This window comes from Dromiciops gliroides, chromosome 2, assembly GCF_019393635.1.
Source record: "Dromiciops gliroides isolate mDroGli1 chromosome 2, mDroGli1.pri, whole genome shotgun sequence".
Classification (NCBI taxonomy): domain Eukaryota; kingdom Metazoa; phylum Chordata; class Mammalia; order Microbiotheria; family Microbiotheriidae; genus Dromiciops; species Dromiciops gliroides.
In genome coordinates, this window is record NC_057862.1 from 426,851,680 (window position 1) to 426,871,703 (window position 20,024).

General features: G+C 35.2%; 1 protein-coding gene across 6 annotated transcripts in view; it reads left to right on the plus strand.

Annotated features, from left to right (window-relative positions):
* The window catches only part of RC3H2 (ring finger and CCCH-type domains 2), a 66,567-nt gene extending 49,089 nt beyond the window's left edge, over nucleotides 1-17,478 (plus strand). For 2 of the 6 annotated variants that reach the window (XM_043982652.1, XM_043982653.1), the window contains 12 exons: nucleotides 1,034-1,342; nucleotides 6,811-7,025; nucleotides 7,552-7,988; nucleotides 9,251-9,421; nucleotides 10,551-10,706; nucleotides 11,659-11,872; nucleotides 12,014-12,098; nucleotides 12,551-12,632; nucleotides 12,731-12,865; nucleotides 13,232-13,339; nucleotides 14,419-14,567; nucleotides 15,593-17,478. In XM_043982652.1, coding sequence (XP_043838587.1) covers nucleotides 1,034-1,342; nucleotides 6,811-7,025; nucleotides 7,552-7,988; nucleotides 9,251-9,421; nucleotides 10,551-10,706; nucleotides 11,659-11,872; nucleotides 12,014-12,098; nucleotides 12,551-12,632; nucleotides 12,731-12,865; nucleotides 13,232-13,339; nucleotides 14,419-14,567; nucleotides 15,593-15,791 — 2,260 coding nt within the window. In that variant the 3' untranslated portion in view covers nucleotides 15,792-17,478. The remainder of the gene's footprint in view (nucleotides 1-1,033; nucleotides 1,343-6,810; nucleotides 7,026-7,551; nucleotides 7,989-9,250; nucleotides 9,422-10,550; nucleotides 10,707-11,658; nucleotides 11,873-12,013; nucleotides 12,099-12,550; nucleotides 12,633-12,730; nucleotides 12,866-13,231; nucleotides 13,340-14,418; nucleotides 14,568-15,592) is intronic. The other 4 variants (XM_043982656.1, XM_043982658.1, XM_043982655.1 and 1 more) reach the window with 2 other exon arrangements.
* The last annotated feature ends 2,546 nt before the right edge of the window (nucleotides 17,479-20,024 follow it).

Genomic DNA, 20,024 nt, shown 5'->3' on the forward strand with positions numbered 1-20,024 from the left:
TTTCCTTGTATCCCCAGCATTTAGCACAATGTCTGGCACATATTAAGCACTTAATAAATGTTTGCTGACTAAGTGCCTACTATGTACAAGGTATAATCAAAACAGTCTCTGCCTTCAAGGATGTTGGAGTCAATGTAATGATACAGAGTATATACAGATAGTAAATGTGATGAGAGCACTAATAAGGTAGAGGGTAGTAGATTAGTGAAGACTTCATGTAGGAGTTAGTACCTGATATGTGCTAGGAAGGAATTTAGATATTCTATCAGACAAGTGAGGAAGGAATATAGTCCAGGTATTGGGGTACTATTGGTATAAAAGCATGAAAGAAGGAGATTGAAATGTCATGGATAATAACTAGCAGGCTAATATAGTATAAAGGAGAGGAATATAAAATTACAATTTGATACCAACAATGCCTTTTGTATTTGATCTGCATTTTGTTGCCTTTTAGTGTTGTTTTGATTTATGTTGTTGAAATCATTTTGTATATTGTTCTTTTAGCACTGCTTTCTTTACTGTATCACATTATACAAACCTTTCCATGTTTTATTTAATTCTTCATCTTGATTGCTCCTTATGGTATAATATATAATATTTCATTATATTCACATACCATATTTTGTTCAGATATTCCCTAATCATTGGGCCCATGTTTTGTTTTCATATTTTTAAAATTAGCGATAATGCTACCGTGAATATTTTCATGTATATGTATTTTTAATTTTTGAATTAACTTCCTTAGGGTAGGAACCACATAATGAGATCTCTGCATTATAATTCATTATGAAAAATTAGTAACTTTTATTGTGTTATACATTTTTTTAAAACAGTTGGACCAATTCACAGCTCCATTGCCTGTCTCATAATTCCTTCAACATTGAAAACTTCCATCTTGTACCATATTTGCCAATATCATAATACCCTATGGTTGTTTTTAATTGGTATTTTTCTGAATATTTGTGATTTTGATAGTTTTTTAAATGGTAGTTAATAGTTTGCATTTTTTTTTGTTTTTTCTTTTTGAAAATAGGTATCGTTTAAGGAACAAAAAGATCACAGCAACTGTACGAACATTTCCTCTCCTAAATAAAGTTGGCGTAAACAACACTGTCACAACCACAGCTGGAAATGTTATTTCTGTCATAGGAAGTACTGAAACAACTGGGAAACTTGTTCCAAGTACCAATGGAATTTCAAGTGCAGAAAACAGTGTTTCCCAGCTGATCCCCCGTGGTGCTGACACCACATTAAGAGCTCTGGAGAATGTGAAGAAAGTAGGGAAGGTTGGCTCCAGTGGTCAGAATATTTCTGGGGCTTCTGCAGAGTCTGTAACTGAAAAGTAGGTATCATATCAAGTTAAAATATTTCATTTTAGTTATTTAATGTCCTTTTTGAATCTTTCTGGGCATTTATGAGAATCATCCTGGTGTGGTAGGAAGAAAGCTGAACTTAGAGTCTAGAATTGTGGGTTTCAATTGCAGTTTCAAAATTTAGTAGCCCGGTAACTTCTAGGCCTTAGTTTCTTCAACTATAACATAATGGAATGGATGCTTACTGCAACTGTTTGGCAAACAAGGTATTAATAAGGAAAGTACTTTGTATACTTTACAACATTGTGGAAACATTAGCAATTGTGATATTTTGGAGAAAGCAGTTTAACCATGTTTTTAGTAAAAAGTATTTTCCTTTGGAATTGTGGACATGAATTAGAGCTTTTAAGTTCAGTTTTGTTGTAGTAATACTTTTTCAATGCTTTAAGTTTAGTAAACTCTCTCCACCAGTGCATATGGTAAATTATGCTTTCAAAGAGTTACCAGAGGCACTAAAAAGTTAAGTGACTTGTTCATGTAGTATATGTCAGAGGTAGTACTTGAACCCCAGTTGTTCTTGTCTCCAAAGCCAATTATCTATACACCCTGTATCACTGTACTTCTCTTAGTAAAACTTCAGCTTATGGAAAAATTAATCAATATTTATTGAGTACTTCTGTGTATATATATATATATATATATATATATATATATATATATATATATATATATATATATATATTGGTCTGGGTGTTTAAAAGTAGTACTTGTTCCATATATCAGGATATATCCATGAACTTCATGTAGTCATCTAATTTTTCAGATGAAAAAACTTAGTTGTTATCAGAAAGTGGTTCATCAAAGGCTATAGTCATTCATGGGTTCATAGGTTTCAGAGCTGGAGGGGACCTTAGAGATTATATAGTCCAGCTCCTTCATTTTGTTGAAGGAAACTGAGGCATAAAGAAATTGTTATTTATATAAGGTCATACATGGTAGGAAGAAACAGAATACAAATACAAATCAAGGTCTTTGAAATCTCAGTCTATTTCTATTTCCACCATATGACATATTCATTGGTAGAACTTATTTGAAAACCAGATTTTCTGATTGCTTCCCATTCTTTTTGAGACTAAGCTTCTTCTTGTATTTTACAATTCTTTGTATAATTGTCATTAGCGTTATCAAATAACATTTTACATGCATATAATAGGATAAATACTGTTCAAAACAAATTTCATTTTTTTTTTTTTTGGCTAGATTTATCTAATTCTGAGAGGGGGAGATTCAGATCCCCCACTAGTATAGTATTACTGTCTAATTCCTCTTGTAACTCATTTAACTTCTCCTTTAAGAACTGGGATGCTATACCACTTGGCGCATACATATTCAATATTGATATTACTTCATTATCTATAGTACCTTTAAGCAAGATGTAATTTCCTTCCTTATCTCTTTTAATGAGATCTATTTTTGCCTGCACTTTTTCTGAGATAAGGATTGCTACCCCTGCTTTTTTTTACTTTAGCTGAAGCATAATATATTCTACTCCAGCCTTTTACCTTTACTCTGTGTGTATCTCTCTGCTTCAAATGTGTTTCTTGTAAACAGCATATTGTAGGATTCTGGTTTTTAATCCACTCTGCAATTCGCTTCCGTTTTATAGCAGAGCTCATCCCATTCACATTCACAGTTATTATTACTGACTGTCTATTCCCCTCCATTCTATTTACCCCCTTTGTACCTTTCCCCCCTTCTTTCACCCTATTCCTCCTCACCGACGTTTTACTTCTTACCCCTGCCTCCCCCGATCTGCCCTCCCTTTTTATCACCCCCCTCTCTTTTCTTTACCCTTTTCTCCCTTGCTTTTGTCCTCCCTTCCATCAGTCCCTCCCTTTCCCTTCTCCTTTTGCTTCCCTAAAGAATGAGTTAAGTTTCTTTATCCCAATGAACATATATGTTATTCCCTCTTTGAATCAAATCTAATGAGAATAGGGTTGAAACAATGTTCCCCCCTCCTTTCTTTCCCTCTATTGTAATAGGTTTTTTTTTCACCTCTTCATATGATATAATTCATCCCCTTCCACCTCCCCTTTCCTCTCCTCCCCAGACTCCCTTTTTAACCCCTTAAAATTTTTTTTGTATCATCACATCAAAGACAATTTATATTTATACCCTCTGTGTAAAGTCCTTCTCTCTGCCCAAATACATTTACAGTTCTTAAGAGTTATGAGTATTATCTTCCCATGTAGGGATATAAACAGTTTAACCTAATAGGGTAACCTTTTTTTTTTCTCCTCCTCTGCTTACCTTTTTAAACTTCTCTTGAGTCTTGTATGTTGAGATCAAATTTTCTATTCAGTTCTGGTCTTTTCACCAGGAAAGATTGAAAGTCCCCAATGTCATTAAATGTCCATCTTTTCCCCTGAAAGAAAATGCCAAAACAAATTTTATAAGAAGCTTTCATTCTAAACACCATGTCTTGGAAAATGAATATAGTACATGGTGTATAGTGTGGTTTAGTGAAGAGAATATTAGACTTGGAGTCCTTCACACTAATTTCAATTCTTATCACAGTTTGCTATGTAAACTGTGGTCAAAGACTTTATTTTGCCTTAGTTTCATTATTTGTAGAATGGATATTTGTAAACTGTGATAAAGAGGACTCTGTATATTTTAAAATATTATAAAAGCTTTCCTGCTTATCTTACATGCAATTGTGATGCATTCTACAAATGCAAATAATTACTTAGTACTGTTGGTAATAGGAAGTTAGCAATAATTTTGTTCACATTTAAAAATATGTGAAAAACCCTTAATATATTAATATGTAGGAGGAGAAGATGTCAACAGTCAAATATTTAATACCTACTTATGTTCTATCAGCTTGGGATTTTGAACATAGAGTGGTGGTGTAAGTCCTGCTTTCAAGTAACTTATATTCTAATCAGGGAAGGGGAAGGAAACTAGCTTTTATTGAGTGTACTACATTTTAGGCACTGTGCTAAGTGTTTTAGAAATATTATTTGAACTTTTCAATAGCTCTGCAAGGTAAGTGCTATTTATTATCTTCATTTTTTACAGTTGAAACTGAGACAAATAAAGTGACTTGCCTAAGATCACACATATCTAAGGCCATATTTGAACTCATTTCTTCCTGTGGCTCAGTGTTCTGTCCACTCTGACATCTAGTTAAAGGAATCACATGAACCAAAGCAAATAATAGAAGATAGACCATATTATCTAGCTTATGTGGTTACAGACAAGTAAAGGCTATAGAAATTCAGTGCATAAGTGACACCATTAAACAGTGGAGTGGCAGGAGGTCATCAAAGAAGTGGGGCCTTGTTGAGTGGTAGCATAATTCAAAATGGAGATTGTTGTTCTTGGATTTAAAAGACTAGTTGGGCTACCTTGGGCCAAGTCGCTTGACCTTTGTCTGCCACAACTTCCTAATTTGCAAAATGGAAATGATAACTAGAGAATAATAGTAACCTATAAATATCTTATCTTGATTATTTTGATACTTTAAAAAATTTCCCTTGTACTATTTGTTAGATAGTATGTCTAGGTAACACTTGCTTTGAAAAAAATCAAGCAGAAGGGTAGCTTAGAGAGTTTTTTAAAAAAACTTGATTATGGTACCTAAGGTTCTGGTGTGAGAAAATAGTGGGTTTTGGGACGCCCAGAGGCCCCCACCTGAGGGGATTATATTAAGATTGATTGGATTGACTTTGCTGATTGACTCACTTGGAGTTAACTTGATTGGAACTACACTAAGACCTGGCCCTCAGGAGGTTTGTTCTCTGAACCCTGACCTCAGCACATTCTGCTCATGGACCACCCTCAGGTCCAGTGGGCCAATGAATTTGAGTGATGCTAGCCAGTTAGCTTTGAGCAGTGTGGAAGGGCCGCCTCTCCTCCCTAAAGAGAGGAAGTTGCCACTCAGTTTGGCTCTTGGACAGGCAAGTGGTGGAGGACTTGGGGGAAGAAGCAGGCCAAGCTGAGCTCTAGGCTAGATAGGCCTTTTCTTAACTTTCTGAGCCAAGTGTTCTCTCTTTATTAATATCTAATATGCTTTTTTTTTTTTTTTTTGGTGAGGCAATTGGGATTAAGTGACTTGCCCAGAGTCACACAGCTAGTAAGTGTCAAATGTCTGAGGCCGGATTTGAACTCAGGTCCTCCTGAAGGAGCCAGTGCTCTATCCACTGCACCACCTAGCTGCTCCTAATATGCTTTAATAAATGCTTAATGCCCCAAACTGGTGCTAAAGCTTCTAATTTATAAGTAACAAATATATTAGAAACCCCAGCTAATTTTCCCTAAACTTGGGACAGAAATAAGGCGACCATATATAATTTTACATGCCACACTGGTAAATTAAACAGCAGGCCCTACTTAATAAATGCTTATTTGGTTTCCTCACAGTCTTTGTTTACTTCCAAGAAATAAAAATACTTCCAAAATATCTGCAAACCACCGTCTAAGAAACATAAGTTTGTACCTACTAGTTCTATCCCATACTTATAGTTAATTTCTGCAGCACACAGCTGCTGGTAGAAGTGAACATCTGCTAGACCAGTCTGCTATGACTTAAATGCAGCCATACGCCTTGTTATACACTCAAGCTATGTATGAAAAAGCCTGTTCTAAATTCAACAGCTGTTGAAGAGATGAGAAAGGAAAACACATTTAAGTGCTTATTATGTTCTTGGCAACGTGCTAAACCTTTTACAAATATCTCGTTTGATCTTTACAACAACCTACAACAGTAGGTGCTGTTATTATTGCCATTTTATAATCAAGGAATCTGAGAAGTAGACAGAAGTTGTCATTTACTCAGCTAGTAAGTGTCTGAGGCTGGTATACTATTGCACTGCAATATTGGATATAGAACCCTGCAATCCATTTCATATAATGGATGTTTTTCTAGGTCAATAATTTGCAAGATCAAATTTTTAATACATCACAATTCTCAAGATTATGTCAAAATTTGACCTAAAGAAGAAATAAAAAAGATACGGATAAGATGATAGCTGCTTTTATCTTTCTGCCTTAGAAAAGCCCCTTCATGTCACATACCCTGCTCCCAAATATATGTATATAGAGGTCATTTAATCTAGACAGAGTTATAGTAACTCTATATGGTAACCTTCATTTAATTAGCACTCATCCCATCTTTTGAACTAGAAATCATGATATTTTCTGCATAATGGAGAAACCTGTGTGTAGGGAAGATGATTTGAGTGCTTGAGAATGTGTGTGTAGGATCTCTCATTGTTCTCACTAGAAGCTTTGAATATATCACTGTGAGACAGTACATTGATAATATAAGTGGTCTATAAAGTGTACTGGCTAATTTGCCAGTTCAGAAGTGACTATTGTATTTTCTAAGAGTGGTTTCAGTACCAAATTTGAGGTCTAGAGGAAAGATCTTTTCAGAATAGCTACACAGCTGTGGACATGGGTTGACTTTCCACTTTTTTTCCCCCACCAGTAAAATTGGTTCTCCACCCAAGACTCCTGTAAGTAATGTAGCAGCTACCTCAGCTGGGCCCCCTACTGTTGGAACAGAGCTGAATTCTGTGCCTCCGAAATCCAGCTCATTTGTAACTAGAGTACCTGTATATCCTCAGCCTTCTGAAAGCATTCAGTATTTTCCAGATCCAAGGACCCAGATATCCTTTGAAGTTCCACAGTACCCACAGACAGGTAAATACCTTGAAGTTTTATATATAGTTGATCTAAAATTTGATTAAATATATTGAGCCTATAAGTTAAAAGGGAAAAATTTATTTGTTTAGTTTGCTTTTAAAAAATCAAAACTTTTCTTATTAAGTTGCTAGTAGTTCAAGGAAGATAATTTCTGTGAACCAAAAATCTGAATAATCAACCAACCAAGCAATTAATCAGGTATTTGGAGCTAGAAAAAAAATACCAAAATTCATGGTGATGAATTCCCTAGGATTAAAATGGCTTGTCTGAAGAAGGAGCTAAAATTTGACAAATAGGTGTGGCAGATTTTTAAGAAGCAGTTTGCAAAGTCATAGGTTGACAATGATTTCCTTGCAGTAGTATAATTGAATGCATAATTTACTTATAAAACTGAGTAAGACATTGATATTTTGACTAAAAACCAACTTTCTTGTAAATTCATTGTTGTTTAAAACCTTTTAAGCCATTAAAATCCTGGATAGTACTGAGACTACATTAAATATGCCTCTTTCCAATTTTCAAGGATACTACCCACCACCTCCAACGGTACCAGCTGGTGTGGCTCCCTGTGTTCCTCGTTTTGTGAGGTCCAATAATGTTCCAGAATCTTCCCTCCCACCTGCTTCCGTGCCATATGCCGATCATTACAGTACATTTCCCCCTCGAGATCGAGTGAATTCTTCTCCTTACCAGCCTCCTCCTCCACAGCCGTATGGACCAGTTCCCCCAGTACCTTCTGGAATGTATGCTCCTGTGTATGACAGCCGGCGCATCTGGCGTCCACCAATGTATCAACGAGATGACATTATTAGGAGCAATTCTTTACCTCCAATGGATGTGATGCATTCATCTGTCTATCAGACGTCTTTGCGAGAAAGATATAGTAGTTCCCTAGATGGGTATTATCCTGTGGCTTGTCAGCCACCAAGTGAGCCAAGGACAACGGTACCTTTACCAAGGGTAGGTGATAATGGAAATAAGAAAACTACACCTTCGACGTGTGTGTGTGTGTGTGTGTGTGTGTGTGTGTGTAATATTAAAATTCAAGCACAGAACATTTTATTTTTCTTATATATTTTCTTATTTGACTATTACCTGTTTCCACAACAGAAAACTGAGTGCTCACATATTATGCTATATCTCTCATATTTGTGCTTCTTTCTTACTATTTGTACTTACACCACCCCAATCCAAACCTAAAGCAAGCTGACCTGGAATATTACAGTGCTCTCTGGTCTTTAATTCATTTTGTTCAGATTGCAAGATTAATTTTGCTAATGCCTTGGTCTTGGTACATCAGTCCCATTTCTGAACAATCTTCAATGGTTTCTCATTGTTTATTGAATAAAAACCGAAACTCTACATTCCAAGGCTCCCATGAAGTGGGACTTCAGCCTACCTTTGAGCTGAATTTTATACTACATCCTTTTGTGTACTCTTTATTCCAGCCAAATTGGAATACTTACTACTCTAAGCCTGCTCCCACCTCTGCTTTTTATTTTTTTCCCACCTCTGCTCTTTAAGCACACATTTCACAATAACAAGAAGTCTTTTTCTCCTTTAATCTATCCCCCCCATCTCTATTAACAACGTATCAGTCTTTCATGGCACCCCTCCATGAAGCCTTCCCTGATTATCTCAGCTTAAAAATGATTTCTTCATCTCATCTTAGACCACTTTTGTATCCTTTTTATGCACTTGTATACTGATTTGTATCTGGGTATATTTCTTACCAACCTTGCTATATTGAAAGACCTTTGAGGACAGGAGGTCATGTTTTGTCTTTGAATATTCTAGTGCCTAGTATAGTGTAATGTATGTAAGAGTGTTTAATAAATGATCTTTCAGTGAATGAATAAATGTAAAATTCATGAGTTATCCTTTTCTCCATCACTCTTTCCTATTCCACTCTTCCCCAACTTGTCTTATTCTCTCATTTTTCCCATTTCTCAAAGCATTTGAATTAAAAAAAATAATATATATATATAATATACATACACACTCACATACATATGTGTATACATACACGTTTACATATTTACATATATATACAAACATATGTATGTAGAAGATTCAGTGATCTTTCACCTTCCCTCTCTTTTAAAAAAAAGAAACAACAAAACCATTGGCATAGTAAACTACTTTTATTATCTTGGTACAGGCATTTCATATTCCACTCTTGTTTTTTAGATAACTAAGAATGTTTGGTTGTTTCCCCCTAGGAACCTTGTGGTCATTTGAAGACCAGTTATGAGGATCAGTTAAGACGAAAACCAGAACAGTGGGCGCAGTATCATACCCAGAAAGCACCCCTTGTTTCTTCAACTCTTCCTATGGCAACACAGTCACCGACACCGCCTTCTCCTCTGTTCAGTGTAGACTTTCGTACCGAGGTAGGAAGTTATTTTGCTTCATGCCTTTCAGGGTCAGGCTAAACACTTATTTTTACTTAAAGGAGAAGTGCTTATTTAAACTAGAATTAGCAAGGTGGAAAATTCTTGAATGGTTTTGTTTTAAGCTATTTACATGGTTAAAATATGTCCCTTTTTAGCAGTTTAGCTCTCATCAGGAAGAGGTATAGAAATAGTGTATCATTTATGTTATTTGAGCTTGAACTATGTTGCCATTTTGCTTAGTATTAGAATAGCCTTTCACTTTAGGATGCTTTAAATTTAGTTGAGTGTTCTTAGTTTCATTATTTTCAGCATAAACTATTTGTTTGATGTGTCTTTAAAATGGAGTGACAAAAATTTGTATCAAAAGAAATATTTTTCTAAGTGTTATGAACGTCTTATCAAAACAACAGAGATGTCCCATGCATCCTCACTTATATAAAAGTATATGGTTTTGTTTTTTTTCCAGCACTACCTGGTTTTCTCTCTACTCAGTGCCAGTCCTGATTCTCATCCCCCCACCCCAGAGTGAAATGTCATCCTTCTTCCTCCTACAACTTTCTAAATTTTACTCATCTTTCAGAGTTGAATCCCAGCTCCTTAGGAGCCTTCTGTAGCTGCTTCAGCCCACATTCATCTCTTCCCTTCTCTTAATTCCTATTTTTCTGTCATCAATACTAACAGTTTATCAGTTACCTATTCTCTTACTAATTCATATGCATAAGCCTTTCTATCCTAACCATAATGTAAAGTCATTGATAACAGGAAATGTCATATATTCTTGTATCTCTTACATTATCTATCATATGTAGTAAATGAGGAAATATTTTTTATTTGGCTTACTTAGTATTTGGTTTGTATTATATGCTTAGGAAGAATGCTGAAGAAAAGATAAATTAGAGATAAAGATAAATTAAAGTTTGTTTTTCTAATCAAAGGGACTTAAAATTGTTGAAAACCTATTTGTTGCCATTTTTCATGTTAGCCGCTATTTCTCATGGTAGTCATAGGAAAACAATCCCAGGTCTTTGCTAACTAAAAACCTCATGACTATAATAATAATAATTGCTTCATACAAAATAGTGAATATAATTGTAAGTGTTGACTGTATTTTGTTTTTTCTTGCTAGTTCTCTGAGAACGTAAATGACATACGTGGTACAAAATTTGAGGAAGATCATCTTTCCCATTATTCACCCTGGTCCTGTGGCACCATAGGCTCTTGTATAAATGCCATTGATTCAGAGCCCAAGGATGTAATTGCCAATTCAAATGCTGTGTTAATGGTATGATTTTGGGGAATAGTGCATGCTGACTCAAGTTTATGAATGAGCAAAAGCTTTCATTTTCTTGTTGAATGAATCCAGGCCTTTATCATCATGAAGCCTAGAATGTATTGATTTGGTTTAAACAATTAGCACATGTATTAACATTTGATGTTTGCTCTTGTCTGGCTAGCCAAGGCTAGCAGTAAATAGCATTCCCTAAAAATTCAAACCAAAATATATTTTTAAACAATTTTCACTTAATAGTATTTTTTTCTCAACTACATGTAAAGATAATTTTCAAAATTCATTTTTGTAAAATTTTGAGTTCCAAATTTTTCTCCCTCCAAGACAGTAAACAATTTGATGTAGGTTATACATGTACAATCATATTAAACATATTTCCATATCAGTCATGTTGTGAAAGAAGAATCAGAACAAAAGGGAAAAAATGCAAGAAAGAAAGGAAAAAAAGTGAAAATAGTATGTCTCAATCTGCATTCAGATTCCATAGTTCTTTCTCTGGATGTAGATAGTACTTTCCATCATGAGTCTTTCAGAATTGTCTTGGATCATTGTATTGCTCAGAAGAGCTAAATCTGTTATAGTCGATCATCACACAGTGTTGCTGTTACTGTGTATGTTTTCCTGGTTCTCCTCACTTCATTCAGTATCAGTTCATGTAAATCTTTCCAGGTTCTTCTGAAACCTGCCTGCTCCTCATTTCTTATAGCACAAATATATTCCATTACATTCATGTACCACAACTCTTTGAGCCATTCCCCAGTTGCATGAGTATCACCTCAATTTCAAATTCTTTGTCACCACAAAAAAGAGCTGCTGTAAATATTTTTGTATCTCTGGGTCATTTTCCTTTTTTATGATCTCTTATACTTATACCACTTGTTGAAGAAAGAGGATTTATTTGTTTTATTGAAATATTTGTTTATTGGTATTTTTTTTTAATATTTAGGATCTGGACAGTGGAGATGTTAAGAGAAGAGTACATTTATTTGAAACTCAGAGAAGGGCAAAAGAAGAGGATCCTATAATTCCTTTTAGCGATGGACCCATTATCTCAAAGTGGGGTGCAATTTCCAGATCTTCCCGGACCGGTTACCATACCACAGATCCTATTCAGGCCACTGCTTCCCAAGGAAGTGCTACTAAACCCATCAGTGTATCAGGTATTGGAGATTACTACTAACTTCACTTTGTTTATTGTAGTTCAGGTCTAAGAAACAGCTTTACTTTCCTGTATACATACATGTGATTAAATTCTTTTGGTTTTTCATATTTGTCACTGTTGATTATCTACATTTCTGCAGATTATGTTCCCTATGTCAATGCTGTTGATTCAAGGTGGAGTTCATATGGCTCTGATTCTGCTTCTTCAGCACACTATATAGAACGGTAAGATTGATCTTTGATTAGTTGGGATTTTATATTCTTAGATCTTATTTTGTGCACTCAAAAGACAAATTCCATCCTCCCTGTTTAGGAGACGTATGTCTTGTATCTGTGACCTTACATGGAATCATGGTGTCATGGAGATAGCATTAAGCTAGAAGTCAGCAGTTCTTAGTCTAGTAGTCTGTGTGTGTGTGTGACCTTGGGTAAACCACTTTGTCCAAGTCTTGACATTGAAATATGTATCTAAGGTCTCTTCCAAATATAACAATTGATGATACTATGGTCACCGTTCAGTAAAAAATTTGACATTTCAATATCTGGTACAATTACTTGAAATTCTAATTTTAAAAGATTATTGATGGTAATAATAATTGCATCTCCAGTTGACTTATTTATTAGTTTCACTTTCCAAACAAAGTGCATGTCAATAAAAATGATGTTTTTCTTTAAAGGGATAGATTTATTGTTACTGATTTATCCAGTCATAGAAAGCATTCCAGTACTGGAGATCTTCTAAGCATTGAACTTCAGCAGGTAGGATTAGTTATATTGGATATGTGTTGTTCTCTGGTTTTCATTCTTGAAAATGGAACAGTTAAAGTCTGTGGATTTTTCATTCATATTTTCCTTAGGCAAAGAGCAACTCATTGTTGCTTCAGAGGGAGGCCAATGCACTAGCCATGCAACAGAAATGGAGTTCCTTAGATGAAGCCAGTCACCTTACCTTAAATCTCCTAAGCAAGGAAATGGAATTGAGAAATGGAGAGGTAAAGAGAACAAATCCTGAAATTTAATTAAATTTATATATTTTGTTTCATGGAAAAACTCAGTTCTTCTTGATTTATTTTGTGCAGTTTTGCATGAGTTTAAACCATGATTATGTTTTATTTCTGTTAGTCTTTTTGAAGATTGCATGTCATAGTAGGAAAAGCACTAGTGTAGGAGTCAGAAAACCCAGGATTAAATTCTAGTTTGTCACTGAGCAAATTATTTGACTCCTTTGAGCTTGAGTTTCTTCACCTTTAAAATGAAGATAGTGGTGCTTTATAACCTGCCATGTTTTTATTTTTGCTTTTCTCATTATTAAGAGAAGCCATAATTCTTTTTTTGTCTAAATGTTATTTGATTTTCAGAGTGATTATACAGAAGATACAGCAGATACTAAGCCTGATAGAGATATTGAATTAGAACTTTCAGCACTTGACACTGATGAGCCTGATGGGCAAGGTGAACAGATAGAAGTAAGTATAGCAATTAGATATTCAGGGGGCTGTAATGGCTCCTTTGTATGTGGGAAGCATTTCCTTTGGAATCATTTCTTTACAGTGAAAACCACATCAGTAAAAGATGAGATTTATACTGGCCTTTAATTATTTTTAGGTTTTGTAGTTTATTTTTTAGAAATGTGCTGAGGAATCAAAAATTTGGATCGTGTTCTACCTAGACACGATTGTCCCTGGTAATAGTAACTGTACTAAAAAGGCAGGGGAAGAAAACCAGGTGTTATTTGTTCTTTATTTAAACTTTTAGGTTTTTTTGTGGACAAATGTAACATAAGGTATAATAATCTAATGCCCAAAATAAATGCCCATCAGATGTATCTGTTTGTTCTTAGGAATTTTTAAGTACCTACTATGTGCCAAGTACTATGCTAGGGGCTGAGAAAAATTAAAACAAAAGAGAGAGAGAGAAGGTCCTGCCATAATGGAATGTAGTATATAGTGGGAGAACTTAACAAATGTATACAGGTAATTGAAACAGAAGTTAGAAGGTAAATTGCATTAAAAAAAAAAAAAGGTAGTAGGAGTTCACAGAAGAGAACCATTAATTCCATGTTGGAATGATCATGTAAAGACTTTACAAAGAAAGCAGTTTGCACTGGTTCTTGAAAGATGGATAGGAATTAAGCATGTGAAACTGCTGAGGGCTACAGAAGCATATGAACAGAGTTATTAAGTTAGAGAAGAGGGCTGTGTATTCAGGAAATGACAAATCTGTTTTGATCATAGTATAGTTTTTGTGAAAGTAATGGAAAATAGGGCTGGAAAGTGTAGTGGTTTTCAAACTATCAAGGGTCTTGAATAATATTGAAATGTTCTCTTACAAATTGAAGCAGGAAGTTATAGTCAGCTCTGTTATATATTTTGGCAGAAAGCAAAATATCTTTTCCAAATGTTATATGCTAAATGCCCAGATAGAAAAAAGGTGATGAAATTTGTTAATATTTATCTCGTGGGTATATAGAATTCCTTTATATAAGGAAGATTGGAATCTGACAACTAAGGAATTTGTCTTTCAACTGAAGAAATTTTTTTTTTAGGAGATTCTGGACATACAACTTGGTATCACGTCTCAAAATGATCAGCTTCTGAATGGAACTACAATGGAAAATGGCCACCCTCTAAAGCAACTCCCAAAGGAACCAGTGGAGCCCAAGAGACAAAGTTTAGGTGAAGACCATGTGATTCTGTGAGTGTTAGAAAATTCAAAATCTGTGTTGGGGAAAGTATAGAGGGAAGGTCTGAGGAGAAAGTGGAAGGGACCATACATGGAGAGCATAAACATTAAAAAAGAGAAAGAAATGTGAAGTCTGGGCTTTTATGCTGGTCAGAAAAAGTGCTTAAGACCACAACTGAATACCATGTATGACATTAGGATTAGGGCAACAATTTGGTCTTTTTTTCATTCTGGAAATAAATAAATAAACAAATAAATAATTTTTGTGGGGTGCAGCAACAATGGAAACTGAGTAGATGTTAGATAGAAAGGAAACTGGTATGTATTCAAGATGACAAAATATTTTAAACATTGAATATAAATTTTGGATAGTGAGACTTGAATAATTCTAATAGTGATGAAAAGGCAGTATGATGCAATGAAAAGAACATTGGACTAGGATTTAGAAGGTTCAAGGCTCTGTTCCTTTTTTTAGTAGGCAAGACACTTTTCTGAGGCTAACTTTATGCTCTGTGTCAGAAGGGGATAATAATACCTGTGCTACCTACCTCACATAGTTATTGTAAAGGAAAACGTTTCATAAATTGTGAAGCATTGTGAGAAACTTATTAAAAAATTATCATGGGGCAGATAGGTGGCGCAGTGGTTAGAGTGCTGGGCCCTGGAGTCAGGAGGACCTGAGTTCAAATTCGGTCTCAGACACTTAAAACTTATTAGCTGTGTGACCCTGGGTAAGTCACTTAACCCCAATTGCCTCCCCCTCTTCTCCCCCCCAAATTATCATGTACTATAGTTGTTGTTTTTTTAAGTGGGGCCATGAGGGTTAAATGACTTGCCCAGGGTCACACAGCTAAGTGTCTGAGGCTGGATTTAAACTCAGGTCCTGCTGAATTGAGGGTTGGTGCTTTATCCACTGTGCCACAGCTGCCCCCTTACTATATAAAGAACTATAGTTCTTTAACAGTTCTTTTCAAATATATATGGTCCTATTAATGTAATACTAATCACTTTTCACTTTCATTTTTTTTCCCTTTCAGGGAGGAACAAAAAGCAGTCCTGCCGGTAACTTCTTGCTTCAGCCAGCCAATCCCAGCATCTATTAGCAATGCAAGTTGCCTGCCAGTCACCACATCTGTCAGTGTCAGCAATCTCATCTTGAAAACGGCTCACATTATGTCTGAGGATAAAAATGACTTTTTAAAGCCTGTTGCAAATGGGAAGATGGTTAACAGCTGAAAGGAGGTCCATCTTTGAAATTTGCGACCACAAAATGGAAGCATTTACACTAGCTTTTTATATATATATAATATATATATTATATAATGTATATTTTTTTTAAAAAAAATAATACTGGGGGCATCCATTTCCTGTGGACTCTTTGATACTTTGAGCCCTCTCACATTAGCATTCTGAAAAGAAAATAAGAATTTACTTTATTAGGGTAACAAGTTCACTTTCCAGAAATGATTGGAATTTGGACAACATTTTACTTAAGCTTAAAGCAGCTTTTTATGAGTTTGTAGCAATCCGGTGCAGTAACTGAGCCATTCCTCTTTTAAATGGCTTCTATAAAAAAAATTAACAACTCAGTTATTAAACTAGCAGGATCCTACAATGATACATCTAGTGAAAGTCAACATAACTAACTTATTTGTTTCTTTTTTGTTTCACTGAGAGGATTTCCTGTCTTCTCCCTGCAGCTGCTTTATTTATCTTTTGTTATGGAACTTTGCATGGGATTTTTTGCGGGTTTTTGTTTTTTTTTTCCTTTTGAAGAGTGAAGGTAGGCAATCTTACCTTAGATTTTTACAGGGTTAACACACTAGCTTTGCTTTACTGCATAATGTGTAGGAGTGTGGCACAGTGCTTTGCTGTAGCATTACAGTTTTTTAAAAAAATATTCATTTTTCCAGGAATAATTTCTGCTTTATTACTATTGATATTTATATACAGGCTACTTGTTTAAGTAAGTAATTTAAAAATGTAACCAAGTGCCTAAGTCCTTCAGCTAATGTACTAGATATTGACTTCTCTTAAGTTATATGCAGAATCGTTTTTAACAATTTTGATAAATTATGCACTAATGTAATGGCTGTTTTTTTAATGCAGATTTACACCTGTACATTATTGAATCCAGTGACTTGGCAAAAGAATCAGGTGCTTTTAGGCTTTCTTGTGGAAACCCTGTATGTAGTGTTTGCACTGACTAACGAGATGGTATTGCTGGGTTTTTTAATTTAAATTTATTTGGGGTGGGGTGGGAAAATGTTCATTGAATTGTCTTGGTTAAATATTGTTTATCATAATTTCATGTTCACATTTAATTGCATGTTCTTTGGCTATTGAGTTTCAGAAGGCTGTGAAACATGTAATAATATAACATTACCTGACTTCCAGTTAGACTGAAAAAACAAACCCCAAACCAAACAAGAATGCTTTTTTGCCCTGCTGAAATGTGACTGGAAAAAGTTGTTTTGACATGGCATCTGAAGGTAGATAGTATCAGCTGATTATTCCCAAGTGTTTTGGAAATAGAATTCTTTGAAGCTTAAAATTTCACAGTCAACATTTTGAAAACAAAAGCAGGGCACTCCTTCCTGGTTACCTTATCTGTATGTAGTTTGTGTCTTTTTTCTTCCCCTATTTCTTTGAGATGAATTTTACTTTTTATTATTTTTTTTAATTAACTTCTGTGAAGTTGTTTATTCTGAGAATTGTACTGGAATATTTTAAGCCAAGCCGATCTTTCACCAGGTGTACTGTATGTAAGGGCTTTTCCTGCTAGCAAAATGCTTAAACAGGATCATGTTATTGGTCGTCTGAGTTGTTAAGTTGTTTTACAAAACCACAGCAATGTATCAGATAAGATTTTGATAACAAAAGTTTTGTGCACATTTCCCGGGGGGGGGGGGGTGTCCTGGGGAGGGGGGGGGGGGCATCTTTTCCCTGAGGTTTCCTGATCAGAATAAGAAAATGCCAGTGTTTGATATCTGTCTTAATGAACATGCCCATAAGATGACTGATATGTTGTAAATATATCTGAGAAACAAGGGGGGTAGTTTTGATATTCTAGTGTCAGTATGGAAGATCTTACACTTTTATTTAATACTCAGATGTATGAAGATGTTTGTAGCATAACAGCACAGTAGCCTTTATGTAGTTTCCTTTGGCTAATACTGTTTGTTGCAGTGGCCATTGTTCCCCATCCCTGCAAAGAAATATTATTTATTTCACCTTGTAGCCTGAAATGAATAGGAAGTAAACCATGTTACATTAACTTATTTCTGATGTTATAAATTAGCCTAGAATATTACAGGAACATGATTGTTGTATAATTTATATCAGAACCTTTCTATAAATATGAGCTTACTACATTTGAAATGTTTCTGACATACTTTCTTTGCTATATGTGATCCTCCTCAAGTATATGCAAACCAGTATGTCTTTCTTGGATATTTAAATAGTGAGATCTTCCATGTTGAAGGTGATGTATTTTTTTTTTAAGATTTTTAAATTGCTATTTTGTTACAAAAATAGAGACCTATTAACAGTTTGAGAGCTCCTTATGCGCCCTCAGGGAAAGAACCCTCTGTGCAACAGAACTACACAGACCATCTTCAGCATGTTCTGGGGGTGAATATATACTACATAAATTGATCTTGTGTATTTAACCGTATCTTTCTAATTTTAAAATTGCAATTTTAAAACTTGGTTGTGCTCTGCTGGAGGGGGTTGGGATAACTGCTTAGATGTTTGCCTACTTGTCTGGTGAAATTACATTTCCATTTAGTGTATACCTGCCAACCTTACTGGTATGTCTCAGAACAGATGTATTGTTTAAAAAACAAAAGACAAAACAACCAAAAAAATATGCTTTTCTTGCAGCGGGTGGTCCCACAGAACAATATCTCCCCAACCTGAAAACTCTTCTTTCTTACTGCTAACATAGGAATTGATTCTGTGTTGGAGTTATTCTGTATTGAATCTTTTCTATGTGTAGTAGCAGCCTCTCTTTTGTAACTGTGGGTGTATTGTGAGGCAAAGGAGTTGGATCTGTGCCACTTGAAGAGAGCAGAAAAGTGACTCTTTTTCACAAAAGTGCCATGGTAAAGAAGCTAGAAACCAGAACTTAGTTCTGTTTGGTCATGATTTCCTGTCATGTGGTCCCTTTTCCAACAAACAAGTGTGTATCTAAAGATTTCAGGCATCAAGAAACACCAGTAATTGCAGGGTAACATTTCTCTATGTTGCCTCTGATCAGTAATATTTAATTCATTTGGCCTGTGGACTTTAAGACTTGACCAGGAAAAGAGTTGACGATGGTCTAGAGAGCATAGTATTGTTATTTTGATTTTAATATCTTTCTGAGCTCCATGTACAGTATGGGTAATCAATAGGATAGGATAATCCTGTTGCATGGCCTCATTTCACACATAGGTCATCATAAAATATTACTGTTGTATTCTCCTGAGCAAACTTTAAAGTGATGACAGTTTGTAAAGCACTTGCTTTCAAAAGCATATAAGAGATCAGTATCTTAGTGGCATGGATAAAAATTGTGCACTATACATTTCAAAGAAAATTTTATTTTCAGTAACCAAGTGGCAGCAATTTTTCAAATAATTTCATTGTGTGAAGGGACACAATGAAAAGGTTACCTCACTTTCTAGTACTGAGCAGTTACCATTGTCATGAATCTAATCACTTTACCTTGAATTTGAAGTTGATGCTAAGGATATAGCACATCCAAATTATGTGCTATTCCAAGTTATTATAGGATGAATTGATAAGTGGTGTACAACCGTTTGCAAGACCTGAAAGTTGAATCATTTGGAAAGTGTCTTTATAACCTCATGTAGCATACTTTTGACAGGTGTCAAAAGCCCAAGTTGTCTTGTTAGCATGAAGTACATGTTTTAAGTATCAGCTGCATGTGGTTTCTGCACAGTGTCTGAGTAGTACCTAACTCTTCACTTGAGTCAATCTCCAGGCAGGATGTCACCAGTATTGATAGATAATCATTAAAGGGGAAAGGGCTACCAATGGAGAAATTCCTGGAAAGTGTGTTTTGTGGTCTTTTAGTATACACAATGTTGGTGGGAACACTTACTTTAGAGTATCCCTCTAACACATGGACCCCTTCTGCAAGCAGAACACAGATGTGTCCATATTTCTGATTAAATGTGCAATTAATCCCTTGGTACTAGAAATCACCAATTATCCCTTTGCTGGCAAGGGAATGTCCTAGGCAACTAGTGTCAAGGGTTAGTATTTCAAAGTTTCCCACATTATTTTATTGACAATGGAATTACATTGACAGTAATCCCATAAAGCTTAAATCAGCATTCTTTCCCCCTTCCTGGGCCCCACCCCCCAATTTTCTAAAATAATAACAAACCAGCAAAACACAAACACTGGCTGCATATAGTACTGCCAAAAGCCAAGGTCATTTGCACATATCCCATCAGT